We start from the raw sequence: 15,175 nt of genomic DNA on the forward strand, positions 1-15,175 counted from the left end.
AAGATAGCTAAACAAACAGACGAGAAAATTTAGCCAGAGAAAGCGTGAGAAAACACCTGAAGAATAGGGCTAAGGGAACAAGCAAGCGGTGGGCTGGATGATCGGGCTCTCGAGCACAAGGGCGTGCATGCATGGGCGAGAGCTTCCGGACGCAGGCGTGCAGGCACGGGCGGAGGCAAGCGTACAGGGCGAGGGGCGTGCGGGGCTAGGGCGGGCATGCAGGGCAGCTGGGTGAGAGTGTGCTAGGCACTGGAGCGTGTTGGGTGAGGCTGGCAGGGCGAGCGCATGGCGAGCACTCAAACGGCGAGAGCACTGGTGGCGAGGGTGAGGGGCGCAAGCGAGAGAAGGTGTTAATGAGTTTAGGGCAGGGCAGCGAGTATCGAGAGAGAAGGGCAAGGGTGAGGCTGTGCGTTGTGAGCTGGGAGAGGAGGTAATAGGCAGGGCTACGCGTTGGTTGAGAAAGTAATAGGCGAGAGCACAGGGCACGCTGGTGGCTGGCATGAGGGCAGTGTGGGCGAGGGCGTTCAGGTCGTGGAGAAGGTATGTGGTGGTGAGGTGAGGCGCGTGGAAAGAAAGGCGGCTGGGCGAGGGCGTGCGACTGCTGTGCGCGAGGGGACGAGAGCGAAGGGTGCGTAGGTGGTTATAGGCTAGGGCTCGGGCTCGCGTGTGAATGGCTGAGGATGAGGAGACGAACACGTGGGGTGAGCGAGGGAGTGCGGCGGTTATGCAAGGAAGAGCTGGTGAATGAAGCATGGAGTAAATTCTGTGTGGGAGAAATGAGATTGAGGTGAGGAAGTGACCTCTATTTATAGGGGAGGCCCAGATCAGGTCCTGTCCTTCAGGAGGGGAATGTGATTTAATTTGTTTCCAAATCCTTGGAGACTGACGATCAGCAGGGAGAAAATGCACAACTCACACGTTGTAAATCGAGGACAACACAATTAATCGAACTTCGAATCTAAATTTCAGTTCGACTCGGGAGGAGGGGACTGGTGATATCCCTTATATGGGGCCCTCTAGGGTTAGGCCCAAACCAGATTTGAGACCCCTATCACATCCACAACCAAGGTAGAAGGCCTATCAGGAGCCCAAGTATTTTCTTATAAATAGCAGATTTGAGTGTCAAATTTATTCATTCACTATATTTTTTTTCAACATCATCCTTAGCTGCTCTCTCCTTATATCATCAGTCTCTGACTTGAGCGTCGGAGGGACTACACCAGACCAGCGAGTTTTTATTCAAACTCTATCGACTTTATGTCCAATCTTGTTTCAAAGTTTGTTGCAATATATACTACACCTTACCTAACATTTTCAATTTCAAATGTACACCTCATCAACACCGTATGTGTGGTAGATTGTTGCTTAACAAATTCAAGGAAATATCAAATTCCATTACAAGAAAATCTAGCCTAATAAATTCAGCTCGCGGATAGACGGGAGCGGGTTCTGTGCGCCCTCAGTTGTATTCCGGTTGGCTCTCTGTTCTCGTGTATTGCCTCTTGCGATGTGTTTTGGCGTATTCCATCAATACAAATTTGAGAAGATCGATTTGTGAATATAGGGATAGGACGAAAGCGGAAAGGCTAGTAGGATGATATCTTGGAAGGAGATAGCGATCGTGGTGGATGGTTTAAAGCTGGTGGCGGAGGAAGGCGTCCGTCACTTGAAAACCAGTATTCGATTACAAGCCCTAATTCTCAAGGCCTCGGACATTACCGGGCTTACAAAAAGCAATATTCATCGGATCCATCCCTCCATACGCCATTTCCAGGTTGCTAATATCACTCATTCTGATGCCCATTCGAATGAAGAAAGCTTTGTTCAATCACCGGAAGACAGCGAGTCGCCTTTGACGTCGGATGCCACCCACTCTTTGATCATGGATGGGCCCTTGACTGATGATAATCCTAGCAAAGTTCAGAGGAAGCCCAGGGAGAGGAGAGTTCCGTCTACCCCTTTTTCCAGAGCGCTCGGGTAAGTGTTCCTTCCCATGTACCCTATTTTCTACTGGTTACAGACTATTGTAATTTTTATCGGAGAAGGTCTCTCTGTTCAAGAGAGACTTTCCAATTATACCTTCTCAGTAGGGACAGACCAAGAAATATGAGATTGAGGGTTTGAACTCAATATAATAAGTTATATATTATTAAAAAATAAAACATTATATTGTTCAACGAAGTTGTGCCATACGAGATTTTAATACATAAAATTCATCTATAATAGAATTTACATTTATATGTTTAGCTAAATCTCGTTCAACACAGAGTGTCAAACAATCGACAAGAAAGTCATCCTCCATTTTATTGCGAAGTGTCGTCTTCACATGCTTCATTGGTGAAAAAGCTCGCACAATACTGGCGGTAGACACATGTAATGTCAAAACAAGATGAATCAATCTAGTCAATCAATTACTCAACAACAAACAATCAAAATTCAAGAATCAATGGCTCATAAATAAATATTCAAGCAATGTCGATCAATTAAAGGACAGAAAATCTATAAAAATCACCTTATAAATTTTTTTATAAAAAATTTTTCAAACAAATATTTTACGTTTTTTTCCAATAATGAAAGATTAAAAACTTATCTAAACATTATATTTTAGGGCAAAGTTAACTCCTGGCCTCTTTTTCACCTTTTTGTCTCGCATCATCCTTTTCATGACCACCACATACTCCCATCTATAGGCAACGATTGACAGTCTTTTCTACAAGTTTCATGTCATTGCGCGTTCTTATGCCCTAAGCAGTAATTGTGGAGCTAAGGAAATTGGTGGGCTGGACTATGACCTTATGGGTGGGCTGAAATTTTAATTAAGTATTAAAAAAAAAAAGAGGGCTGGGCTACAGCCCGGGATAGCCCTTACCTGCATCCGTCCTTGCTTCTCAGGTTAAATCTCATGGTCCATAACCAGTATCAGCTTGTTGGTGGTTTGGTTGTTCTAAAACCTTTATCATCAGTCTTATGTAGACCTTTTTTTTATGTGAAGCGCTTTTAAAAATTGTAGGTGCAGAGTTACTTGTAAATCCGTAGTTCTGCTTTGAAAATCTGTTAACTTACGGAACAGAAATGTTAGCTGTTGAATGACATATATAGAAGTGACACGATCATGAGTTGATTCTAATGTTTAAAGCTCTTTTAAAGGTTTGCAGGCCTTGGAGTTGGTCTTGCATGGGGAACATTTCAGGAGTCTGCCAAAAGAATCGCCTTTGGTACAACTGACTCGCAAAATGCCCAACATTCTCTTTCTCCATTCCTGTCTGAAAAAAATGCAGAACGTTTAGCTCTTGCATTATGCAGAATGCGTGGAGCAGCACTGAAATTAGGGCAAATGTTGAGTATCCAGGATGAATCTCTTGTACCTGCTCCAGTAAGTGAACAGATATCGTTAACTTACATATTGATGCATTTAATATGCTTATGATACATCCTCTGAAACATATCTTTCTGTTATTTTCAAATAGAAAGTACATTCTCTATTAGGGTTGACATTTTGGTTTGCAGTTGTGAAATTACTGTGATAACAATCGCCAATTCGGTCAATTTTCTCATGAAACGAGGTTCTAATTCATCACCGAATTAAAATATTGAGCGCTCTATGGAAAAAAAAGTTGTAACGATAGATTTTATTTTGTTTTAGGCATTGGCCCTATCCTCCATCACACTTGTACCTTTTATTTTATCAAAAATATTATGTAATACGGTAATAGAAAGCTATCTTTTGTCATTGATTTCCTAAGTATTTATCACTGTGTCATCAAATTTTGCCACGATTTATGTTGAATTTTTTTTAAGTTAAAGGTCACAATGCTTCACGAATTAGATTGATGAAGCATGTAATATTAAATGAGGTGAGACTACTCATGCATCAGTTCAAGAATGGATTCCATTATTTCCTCGGAATTTGTTCTAAAAACATTAAATTAAATGTTGTAATCTGAATGATGATTATATAACTCAATTATTGTTTGTTTGTGAAGATTGGTCTCAAGCAATGGTTTGTTGAAGGGTGCTGTGAGTTATGTTTCCAAATTAAGTTAGATAAACAAATAATCACTGAATAGGCTCATATAGTTGAAGATGATGGATTTATTTGTTGTATCGGATTTTTATATCTTTGAAAATTTTAATCAAAATCATTTCTGAATTATCTATTTTAATATAATGTTTCCATACTGTTATCAAAGTCCTCGATCCCTTGCAAAGTATGAGCTTCTTTAGGTTCAATTTCACCATGATAGCTCCTCTGCTTTTGCAGATCTTGGCAGCTTTGACCATTGTCCGTCAGGGGGCAGACATGATGCCTAGGAATCAGCTCAATCAAGTTTTGGATGCTGAATTGGGTCCCAACTGGGCATCTAAGTTGACGAGTTTTGACTATGAACCGATGGCTGCGGCAAGCATAGGACAGGTAATGCACTTAAACTCCACTTAATATATAAAACTTCAAGAAATAAATATTCACTGCTGCAATACAAATCTGACTTAGTTACTTAATTAGGTCTCAATCTCTTTTCCTGCATCATTGATAAGAGTTCGAATTCCACCCAATTAAAAGCTGCTTCAGAACCTATTAACAGAAAACTCATTTTACCGTTTCTTGCTTTTGACAACTGTTGGCAACATTGCTTTTGTCTGGTAGGACTAAATCTTTTGAAGATGTCCCAAAGTCACATTTAAGAAGTACTTTCTCCCAAAGTCACATTTAAGAAGTTTTACTTATCTACCACAATAGCAGTATTAAATCTTTTCTTAAAATTCTCCTTTTCGGTAAGTATTTGGACAGATGTACCACATCTTTTTTCTGCAGAAAACAAGATTTTTTTAAAAACGAAAATTCCATAACTGATCTGGAGGTTTTTATTTGGCTATAGCTTGTAGCTTCAATCACACCATATCTCCATTGTTTAAGTATCAAGAATGCAATCATCCTCCATTTTGGAAACTGCATGACTAAATGCATGACAAGAGTAATCACTTTTCTTCATGGTATATATGTGATGTAATATATATAATTACTTTCGTTTACCTTGTTAAAGTCATGTTTGTTCATTTCGTCATTAAAGAATTTTGCAGTGACTTTCATGGAGTCCTCGTTAGCAGTTTCTATGTGCAGGAACTCCTGATTCTTAGTAAAATGAACTTTATAGGTGCATCGAGCTGTCTCAAAGGATGGTTTGGAGGTTGCAATGAAAATTCAGTATCCTGGAGTTGCAGACAGCATTGAAAGTGACATTGATAATGTGAAGTTACTATTAACTTATACAAATTTAATACCAGAAAAACTCTTTCTTGACAATGCAATGAAGGTAAAGATTGAGTCGTAATTCAATTCAATATTTAATTTATGATTTACCGAATGTCGTGTATTATTGTAATGGCTTCGATCATGAGTACCTAGAGAAGTGAAAGTATTTGCCCTATTACTAATTCCTTGTATTTTTAATTGGAGCCTTAGAATAAAGCACAGAATTACCTCATAAAGTTGTATTCTTGCGGTTTTCTGTTAGATGAGATTTTTTGATGTCTCATGCACCTACAAGAATCGTGCCCTTTCACAGGATGTTTTATAGTGGAAATGAATTACCATGAATATATTTCAAATGTTTACTTTAGGCCCGAATAAATGAAAAATTTAGTGCCTGTATGATACTGACCCAGTATGATATTCCCTTTTAATCCCTATGCAGGTTGCAAAGGAAGAACTTTCTCGTGAATGTGATTATGAATTGGAGTCCAGGAACCAGAAAAGATTCCGTGATCTGCTGCAAAATACAAGTGGGTTGTATGTCCCATTGGTATTGGATGATTTGTCTAGTAGAAGAATTTTAACCACAGAACTTGTTCCTGGTGGGTGCATTCTCTGTCTTTGGATATTTTTTATATAAATTTTGATCCCTCGTCTACCTATATGTTTTAGTGGACCTGTTTCTGTTCTTGGTCTTGGTTGATGCATTTTTTAAATTTTGTTCAAGCTCTATATAATTTCGCTGTTGCTATTATTTTTTGTTGTTTGTAGGAATACCGATTGATAAGGTGGCATTACTAGACCAAAATACCCGCAATTATGTTGGAAGAAAGTTACTTGAGCTTACTCTCATGGAGTTATTTATATTCCGTTTCATGCAAGTACTGTTCCTATCTTCTTGTTTCTATATCTTAATTTCCTGGTCTTTTCTGTAGAACCGATTGAGTTGACATGTGGTTTAATATGTCTCACGTCAAATAGTATATTTGATTGATCCTTCATCCTAGTTTCTGAAGAGTTGTGATACCATTGGAGAACTTATTATTATATTCATGGGACTTGTTTTCTCTGAACTTTTTTTCCCTTGCAATACTTGTAACGATGTTTGATTTCAAGCAGACTGATCCTAATTGGAGTAACTTCCTATATAATGAGGTGGATAAATCAATCAATCTTATAGACTTCGGAGCAGCTAGGGACTATCCAAAACATTTTGTTGACAATTATTTAAGAATGGTAAGATGCGTATTTTCATATGCTTCTAGATTTATGAATCATCCTCTTACACAGTTTGTCTCATCTCTTGGTAGGCATGAACTTGTATAAGTTTTCTCATAGTGAAATATGACTCTTTTAGCTGATAGTTATCCTATATTTTTTTGGTATTGATTTGAGGCAATTAAGTACTGTTGGACCTTAATCCTTTCTGGATAAGGCATACTTCGCTGTCACAACTGAAATCTTTCCTTTGCTTTTTAAATTTAGCATATATTGATACTTCTTCTTCATGTGTAGTAAACTTCTTAACCTCATAGTTCATGTCATGTTAATAGTAGATTTAAGCTTTTATATGCTACTAGATCCATTAATACCTCGTTAACTGAGAAATCACCCAAAAATTTTGAATCAGGTTCTTGCTTGTGCAAATAGCGATAGAGACAGAGTGATAGAGATGTCGAGGAGACTTGGTTTTCTTACCGGACACGAATCTGAAATCATGTTAGAGGCTCATGTTCAAGCTGGTTTTGTTGTGGGATTGCCATTCTCCAAGTGTGGAGGATATGATTTTGGATCAACCAATATTACTCGAAGCCTTTCAAATCTCGGGGCCGCGATGCTAAGACACAGACTGACACCTCCACCAGAGGAGGCATACAGCTTACACAGGAAGCTCTCAGGCTCTTTTCTGGCATGCATCAAGCTTGGGGCCGTTGTGCCATGTAAGGAATTACTGCTCCAAGTATATGAAAACTATCGATTTGATGAAGATGGTGGTTAAATCATGTGGAGAAGATCAATGATTTTTGTTAGTTGTGGCAAGTACTTTCGACTAATTACTTGCTAGTATTTTAAGAAACTTGTAAATAAAAGAAGGGACTTCATGTCCGACCATGAAAACTCATGTAATAAATGTTCTCAGTATTTCAGGAAAAAGTATTATAATATTATATCTTATTTTAAATTATACCAGTTTAAAATTTTAATATAATTTTTTTCACCTATTTTGGCGTAGTATGGTACATCGGATTTATGATAAATGATGTATAATAATATAGATAATAAATCAATATATGAGAATAATATAATTAATTATGACTAATCATTTTTAAAATTTAAGTCATCGGATGAAACAAATATACATGATCATTTAATGTTATCCATCGTACTAAATGATACTTTATATCTATTGATCTATGAACATAATTTTGTTTTTTCAAATGTGGAAATCGATGACATGCGGAAATCATCTATCAAAAAATCAAAATCTTTTTAAGGTCTAGGGTTTAGGTTTTATTTTTCAAAAAACAAAGAATCATTAAGGGTGGTGTTGAAGAGAGTTTGAAGTTTGGATCCTATGGAGTTTAGAGTAGGCAAGATGCCAATTTTAGTCATGTATGTATTAAGTTGTGATATTTTTAGTTGTATATCTTTTGTTGAATCAATTATGATCATGTAAATATGTCCTGACGATCCATTTTAGTCTTTCTTCTAAAAATCATGTAATTAAATTACTAATATCATTATTAAAAATTTATAATTACATGGAAAAAATATTCTTGTGATGTACATGTATATCTAATAATGTAACTATTAAAATTTAATAATGATATTAGTCATTTAATTATATAATTTTGAGAAATATGACTAAAACTGATCAACAAAATATAATTGCAATACTATAATTGATTTATTAAAACATACAAAACTAAAAATATCAAAATCTAATAAATACAAAACTAAAATCGGCATTTTTCTTTAGAGTATTAATATTATGATTATAGAATATAATTTGCGTTATGGTGGGGATTTGACGCATTCTTACTTGTTTATCAATTATCACATAGATAAAACATGAGAGGTCTAAGATCGAAAGATAAAATCAAATATATGTGTGATATCTATAAATTATTTAAGCGAAAGCTAGAGGTTTTTATGAATCTTGAATGCAATAAGTTACCTGTTGCAATTCAATATTAGATTTGATATTGTTCAAAATTGGATATTTAAATAAATTAGAGAAACTCGTCACCTCATGAATAGATGAAAATTCAATTTAAAAAAAGACTATGAGAATTGTAGGGAATTGCAACAGTAAACCAAAATCTTGATAATTTTCTCTCATTGAATTTTTCCTTGTTAGCTTAGTATGTTTCAAGGATTTATTGAGGAGATGCTCATACCATGCCTTACGTATCTAGATTCAAGTACAAACATTCTATAATGGTTTATCTTATACTAGCCGTTTAACTATTGATGCAGCTGTATGATACACCGGAAGAGGCATATATTTGTTGGAAGATAAAATATCGCATATTATTACTTGTGTCAATAAAATAGGAATGTGCCAAAGAAACTAACTGGAGTTCATCACTGTTATTGTTGCCCAGTTGGAAGCATTAAATAAGAAAGTAGACATTATGAGCGTCACAAAAATGCAGATTAGGACTATCACTTGTGATCTATGTGGGAGAAGTCATAATAGTAATGAGTGTCAAGTTGACAGTCTTTTTCAGAAATATGAGAATCAAAATTATGTTGGAAATAGGCCACAAAACAATCTCTACTCAAATTCCTATATTCTGGGATGGAAGAATCACCCAAACTTCTCATGGTCGAACCAAAATCAGAATCAATAGAATGTTGTGAGACCACCACCTTGATTTTCATAGTAGAACAAAAAGCAAATTTAGGAGGAGCTGATGACTAAATTCATATCGTTTATAGAAGGTAGATTTCAAAATCAAGATGCTCCGATTAGAAATTTAGAGGCTCGGTTGAGATAGCGTGCTATTATGATCGCTTGGAAAACTCAAGGAACTTTGCCAGGTGACACTGAAAAGAAAACAAAGTAGCAAGTGAAAGCTGTATGATCGTGCTTTTTCTAGCACAATAATTCACAACAATTAAATCTCTCTAAACTGCTCAATATTAACACAAGTGTACGAGTCAAATTTTAATATAGTTTAACAAGTACAATTATCATTCCCACCTATATTGGTATATGATAAATTTACCTCAATCATATTATTTCCTTAGTTAATTAAAACTATATTTGAGTTAATTAATAAACCAAATTGAAATTGAAGTAAAATAATTTAACACACAATAATATAAATTAAATACTAAACAAACAATTGTTAGAATTTTGATTCACTTACACTTGATCTTCTTTAACGATTGAATTTCAATTCATAAGCCTTACTTTTGACATAATTCCATAATCTATGACTATATTTTGTCTAGATATATCAGACTAATAAACAAAATACAATAATCAAGTGTTCTTGTGTAATTTAACAATGCAATCGCATTAACAAATTGTGAAATCCTCTAGTTTTTTTAATTTCATTCTATGACTATTAACACGTGTCCAACCTCATATGCGTATGCTAGTTGTGGATCACTGGATTATGCATGTCACCCTATCATGTTATAAAATCTCTTATCGGTTTTAACTACAATACATAAAACCAACTCAAAGTTGATCATGCTCCAAAGATGTGATGAAAAGAACTATATAATCAAGTATTATTAAAAACAAAATTCATTCTTCAAAAAAGAAACAAAACATAGAAATTTTCGGTAAGATAACCTAAATCCTAACTAAAAGAAAGGAGAAAAAGAGTAAAAATGATGTGTTTAGTTCTTGTTCTTCGCATCACTCTTGTGTGACTCTTGTTCCTTGCATGTGGCTGGCTCTCTTTTTCTGGTTCTCTTTGTGTGTACGATGTTGATAATCTCGTCTGCCATGTCTTTTTTTCTTCATAGATGCACGTTAGAATCTTCAAAAATCATCCTTCATTGTTTAAAAATCCAAGCAAATATTTTTTCCCTATCTCGTAACGCCCCGCTCTGTCCAACAACATTTTTCCTTACGTGTTGCACTGGGGAGGTCATTTTTAACCGCCCTAGTGCAACTATTCTTCCCTCAGAAGAATTTTTCTTCAGACTGTGTTGAGGCCTTCATTTTTTACAGCCCTAGCACAACCTCTGCTACCCTATTTTTGTTACTCCATTTTGAGTTCGTCTTTTTCTCATTTTTTCCTATAAAACAACCAGCTCAAGTGAGGAGCAACCCATATACACAAAATATGAAATAAATGAACAAAATATGAACATATTGAGATAAAAACATGCAACAACGGACTCAAAACAATGCAAAATGACACGTAAAATCAACCCCTATCACTATATCACTCAAGTATAGAAAAGAGATTGATTTGTAGCGGAAAACAAAGAGGAGAAGCATGAGCTCGAGGACGAGAACAGTGACAAAGGTAAGTCTACTATCACTACACATAACACACCACCCAAGCAAGTAGTATCTTTCCTTTGCAGCATTGAAAAAATCAAGGTAGATTCTAGTTTTGCTAAGTTTCTTGAAATTTTTAAGATACTACATATTAATATTCCATTTTCTTATGCTTTAATTTAAATTCCTAGTTACGATAAATGTTTTAAGTAAATTTTATCTAATAAGAGGAAATTGGACCGACATGAGCCAATAAGTTTGACTGAGGAGTGTTTTGAAATTATTCAAAATGAATTTCCTCCAAAATTAAACGACCCCGTGAGATGTTCAATACATTTCACTATTTTTTCTATTTTAGGTTTTTTCAACTTGAACATTAGGTTCATTGTGTTCATATATTGTATTGGATTTAACAAAGTGAATATAATTTCCCTTTGCACATATTCATTTTTGGCTGAGTACTAGTTTCAAAAGTACTTTCATGACTACTGAATCCAAGACCAGTTTTGTCTCCAGATTATTTTTGTAGCTCTTGCATCTTTTCTAATGAAAGAGATGACTTATTTCATGCATTTACCAGTAGGGATAGCTTCTGATTTTCAATGTAGTGCATGGTAATGAGCATTCACTCGTTCATTTTCAGTCTTTAACTTAATCACCTCGGATTTAAGATCATTACAACTATCCTCTTGTGAACAAGTGAACTTATTGGCTTGATCAGTTAAGATTTGGATTTCATCTTTGACTTACTCGAATGATTGATATAGCTTCGAGTACCTTAACGATATCATGCAGTCCTTGAACTAGATCATCACGTGTAAAATATTCAGAGTTGAAATCAAATACCTCATCAGTAATTGAGATTGAATCAGTATCTGTCATGATACATTGAACTTCTTCAGTACCATAGTCACTCGATTGGATTTCTGAGTCAGAAGATCCAGAACTAGAATCCGCCCACTTGATTTTGTTTTCCTCATCAATCATTGCTTTGCAATATTTTATGGACATGTTGTCATTGAGTTTATATCATTTCTCATTGTAATCATCTTTCTTGAACTTAAGAAAATTTGCCATAAAATTGTCAATCTTCTCACAGCGTAAACAAGCCTTATCACAAGATGGTGACTCCTTTTTGAAGTTCTAGTTGAGATCTTGATAGGTTCTATGACTCTTCTTCATAAAACTTGAGAATTTCTAACAAATAATGATATGACATCATTGTTGATTTATTCATCAGTCATTTCAGACATTGTTTCAATAGCAACAGTAGTTGAGACTTTGGAACAGCGGCAACAATAGTAATAGATTTAGTTGGTTGACTTGATGAACAACAACATCATAGTTAGTTGTTTAAATAGCAACAGTAGTTGAGACATTTGGAACATAAGAAATGGAGTTCTATCATCAAATTTACCATTTCTTACTTCTAGTTCAAACTCATAGGTCATAAAATTTGCAAACAGATCATGGAGTTCAAATTTGCTCAAATCATTTGATTCTCTCATTTTCCTGATTCTATCATCTCATTCTCTAGGCAATGTTCTCATAACCTTGAGAGTAATTTCTCTGTTGACATAATCATTGCCAAGAGCTGCTAACTTGTTAATAATGCAACTGAATTTTTCATCAAAATTATGTAAAGATTCTACAATCTTCATTTTAACATTATCAAACTCCTGCATTGCTACAAAATTTTTATTTTCCTGTGTCTAGTTATTTTCTTCACATCTCTAGATAAATTTTTCCCAGATTTCTTTTGTAGAAGAACATATCTTGATTTTGCTGAAAGTGTTCTTGTCAAGGATTTTATATAGAATATCATTGGCTACATTATCCATGCTTTCTTTCTTCTTATCTTTAGTGGTCCACTCGCAAATGTTTTTCCAACATTTGTGGAGCGCCTTTTGAAGGATACCATAGATATTTTCAATAGATGTTCAGAACAAGATAAATATGCTATGATACCACTTGTTAGGATACCTGAAGTGTTTAAAAAGTGGTTTGAATAAACGCTTCAAGCTTCAAATTCTTCTGCTTCTGAAAAAGTGTGTTTCTGAAATATTTTAATAAATCATAGACTGGTCTTAAATGTGCAGCATACAACTTTGATAAGTGCAAAATCGGTCCACAACACTTTATTGTAACTAAAAGAAATAGAAGGTAATGAAATACAAGAATTTTTTCTAGAAGTTCGAAGGACAAAACCCTTCTACGTCTCCCCTTCTTCTGTTTCGAGAATGTATCACTAGAAGACTTAGATTAAAATACATTTGTACAAACCCACTTCACCGGTCATATCTTTGCCTACTGAAACTCCTAGTATTATAACATAACAATTTAAGAAATTTATTTATGGGAAAAACTTATTCCACATATTACAAATGCTTCACACTTTATAGTAATTGGAACAAAGAAGGAAAGTGGATAAGAATAACACAAATTATCATCTGAATATGATAAGTCTTTAAGCGTGTGTTGGTTTTTTTGAGACTTTAAAAGCTTGAGTCTATTTGAAATATTGTTCATAGTAAATTCAGATTCCAAGAGTTGGAGAGAGTTGTTTTGTGAATCCTTAAAAGCTTTATATAGTTGATCTTTAACGTTCAAATAAGAATGACTCTTTTACCCATTAATAGTACATGAATCCAATAATAGGTTTTGTTAAAGAGAATAATAAATGATTTTATACGGTTCATTTAATGGCATTAAATAATGTGTATTTTGTGCAGAATAGTCACATTAAATAGAGACATCTTCTAATGAATAGTACCGACAAAAGGGAAATCATCAGTATCTTATTAATGATTATATGATTTGATGTTAGTATTACATTTTACCATAAGATACTAGAACGAATTATGTTGCATCTCATTATGAAATGATGTAATCTATATTTGCTGATCTCTGATTTTTACTACCCACTGAAGTTCTCCTTGATTAGTGTTCTAGTTTTCTTTAACCATAAAATCTGTAAAATCTTACCATTTTGGTTTTTCTTAAACAGTACCACAACTAAAGTTCTGGTTATCTTAGTTGTGGTTTTCTTAAGCAGTACATCACCACAACTAAAGATGCCCTAACAATTATTACATAATTATCTATATTATGAATCTTTACCAAAATTTGTATTTATTTTGTAATTTTATTATTCATAATTTTAGCTTAATTTCTTCATATAAAATAATGTTAAACAAAATAAATAATTAAATATGAACAAGATAAGATGTGAATCTTAAGATGACAATTCTTTAAATTTAATTGCATGTATGATTATGACGAATCATAATATCAAAATTTTCTATAATACCCAAATAATAAGTACACACAATTTGGCATAAAATAACTCATGCAAATAATTTTCCAATGTCAGTATCATAATTTGGAAGTCAATATTTCAAAAATAAAGTTTTAGAATTTTATAATTTCCATTAACAATTTTGGCTATCAAAATTAATGTTGAAAATTTTTATATTGGGTCAAAATAATTAATTTTCGAAATTATCAGTTTCAGTAAATAAAACCAAATATGACCCTAAATAAAAAAAAAAAATCCCAAATTCAGAAAATAACCAAATTGAAAGCCCAAAAATAGGATATTTTTTTTAAAAAAATTATATAAAAATTTGCGATATTAAACAAATCAATATAATTTTCATAAATTTCCAGAGTTCAAAAATTTCAAAAATACCAAGGCACATGCAAAACCTGTCTGATACCAGCTATTAAAAATTTAACATATGACTGAACTAAATTCGAGCTACATAGCCACAAACATAACACTTAAAGATCGATATACATAAACTTAAAAATGAACGAATTCTAACGTCTAGTCATTGGTATTGAATTTGATACTACAACTAGCAAGATCTCACGAACACCAAAAACAAGAATCTTCTAAACCTTTATGCAATTGTATAGAATGCAATTTCTGAATAACTGCATATATTTACGGATCATGTATGACACTTTTTATAAATATTATCTAACAATTATCGAGATATTTTGAATTGATTATGACTTATCTAGATTATATTTATCTTAAATAAGATAAATCAAATATCAAGATATTTATCAATCTTAATCCAAGTAATATTTTTTATTTATATATTTTTAAGTATGAGACGTCTCACATATTTATCTTATTGAAATATGTTTATCACAATTAATTATTTTAGAAACTTTAATAAAATCATCTTACAGTTATCTCCACAAGCACATGCGGACTAGAATTCGGTTTATTTCATCCTACCTATGTGGGCATTGCTCCCATGATAGAATGGATGACCAAGATTTGCCCATGCATATGTAGGACCCACTTTTTTTAAAAAAATTGTATGTGTGGCAAGACCTTACCCGTTGAAATGAAGTGAGTGTAGTGCCCACATAGGTAGGATCTCATCTACCAATTCCTAGAATTCAGACCCCATTGAATGTAATTAAAAATCAAT

At 34.0% G+C, this 15,175-nt stretch overlaps 1 protein-coding gene across 2 annotated transcripts; it reads left to right on the forward strand.

The window, feature by feature from the left end:
* The first annotated feature begins 1,328 nt into the window (after window positions 1–1,328).
* Window positions 1,329–7,436, forward strand: LOC140814078 (protein ABC transporter 1, mitochondrial). 2 transcript variants are annotated; one of them, XM_073172936.1, is made up of 9 exons: window positions 1,329–1,473; window positions 1,565–1,977; window positions 3,148–3,373; window positions 4,262–4,414; window positions 5,154–5,312; window positions 5,694–5,853; window positions 6,023–6,132; window positions 6,371–6,487; window positions 6,882–7,436. In XM_073172936.1, exons 2-9 carry the CDS (start codon window positions 1,595–1,597, stop codon window positions 7,248–7,250), a joined length of 1,677 nt encoding a protein of 558 aa, XP_073029037.1. In that variant the 5' UTR covers window positions 1,329–1,473; window positions 1,565–1,594; the 3' UTR covers window positions 7,251–7,436. The 2 variants fall into 2 exon arrangements, with proteins under 2 accessions (XP_073029037.1, XP_073029038.1); XM_073172937.1 differs by lacking the exon at window positions 1,329–1,473 and having other exon boundaries at window positions 1,662–1,977; window positions 3,156–3,373.
* The last annotated feature ends 7,739 nt before the right edge of the window (window positions 7,437–15,175 follow it).

Source organism: Primulina eburnea, chromosome 15 (assembly GCF_022965805.1).
Source record: "Primulina eburnea isolate SZY01 chromosome 15, ASM2296580v1, whole genome shotgun sequence".
NCBI classification, from domain to species: Eukaryota; Viridiplantae; Streptophyta; class Magnoliopsida; order Lamiales; family Gesneriaceae; genus Primulina; species Primulina eburnea.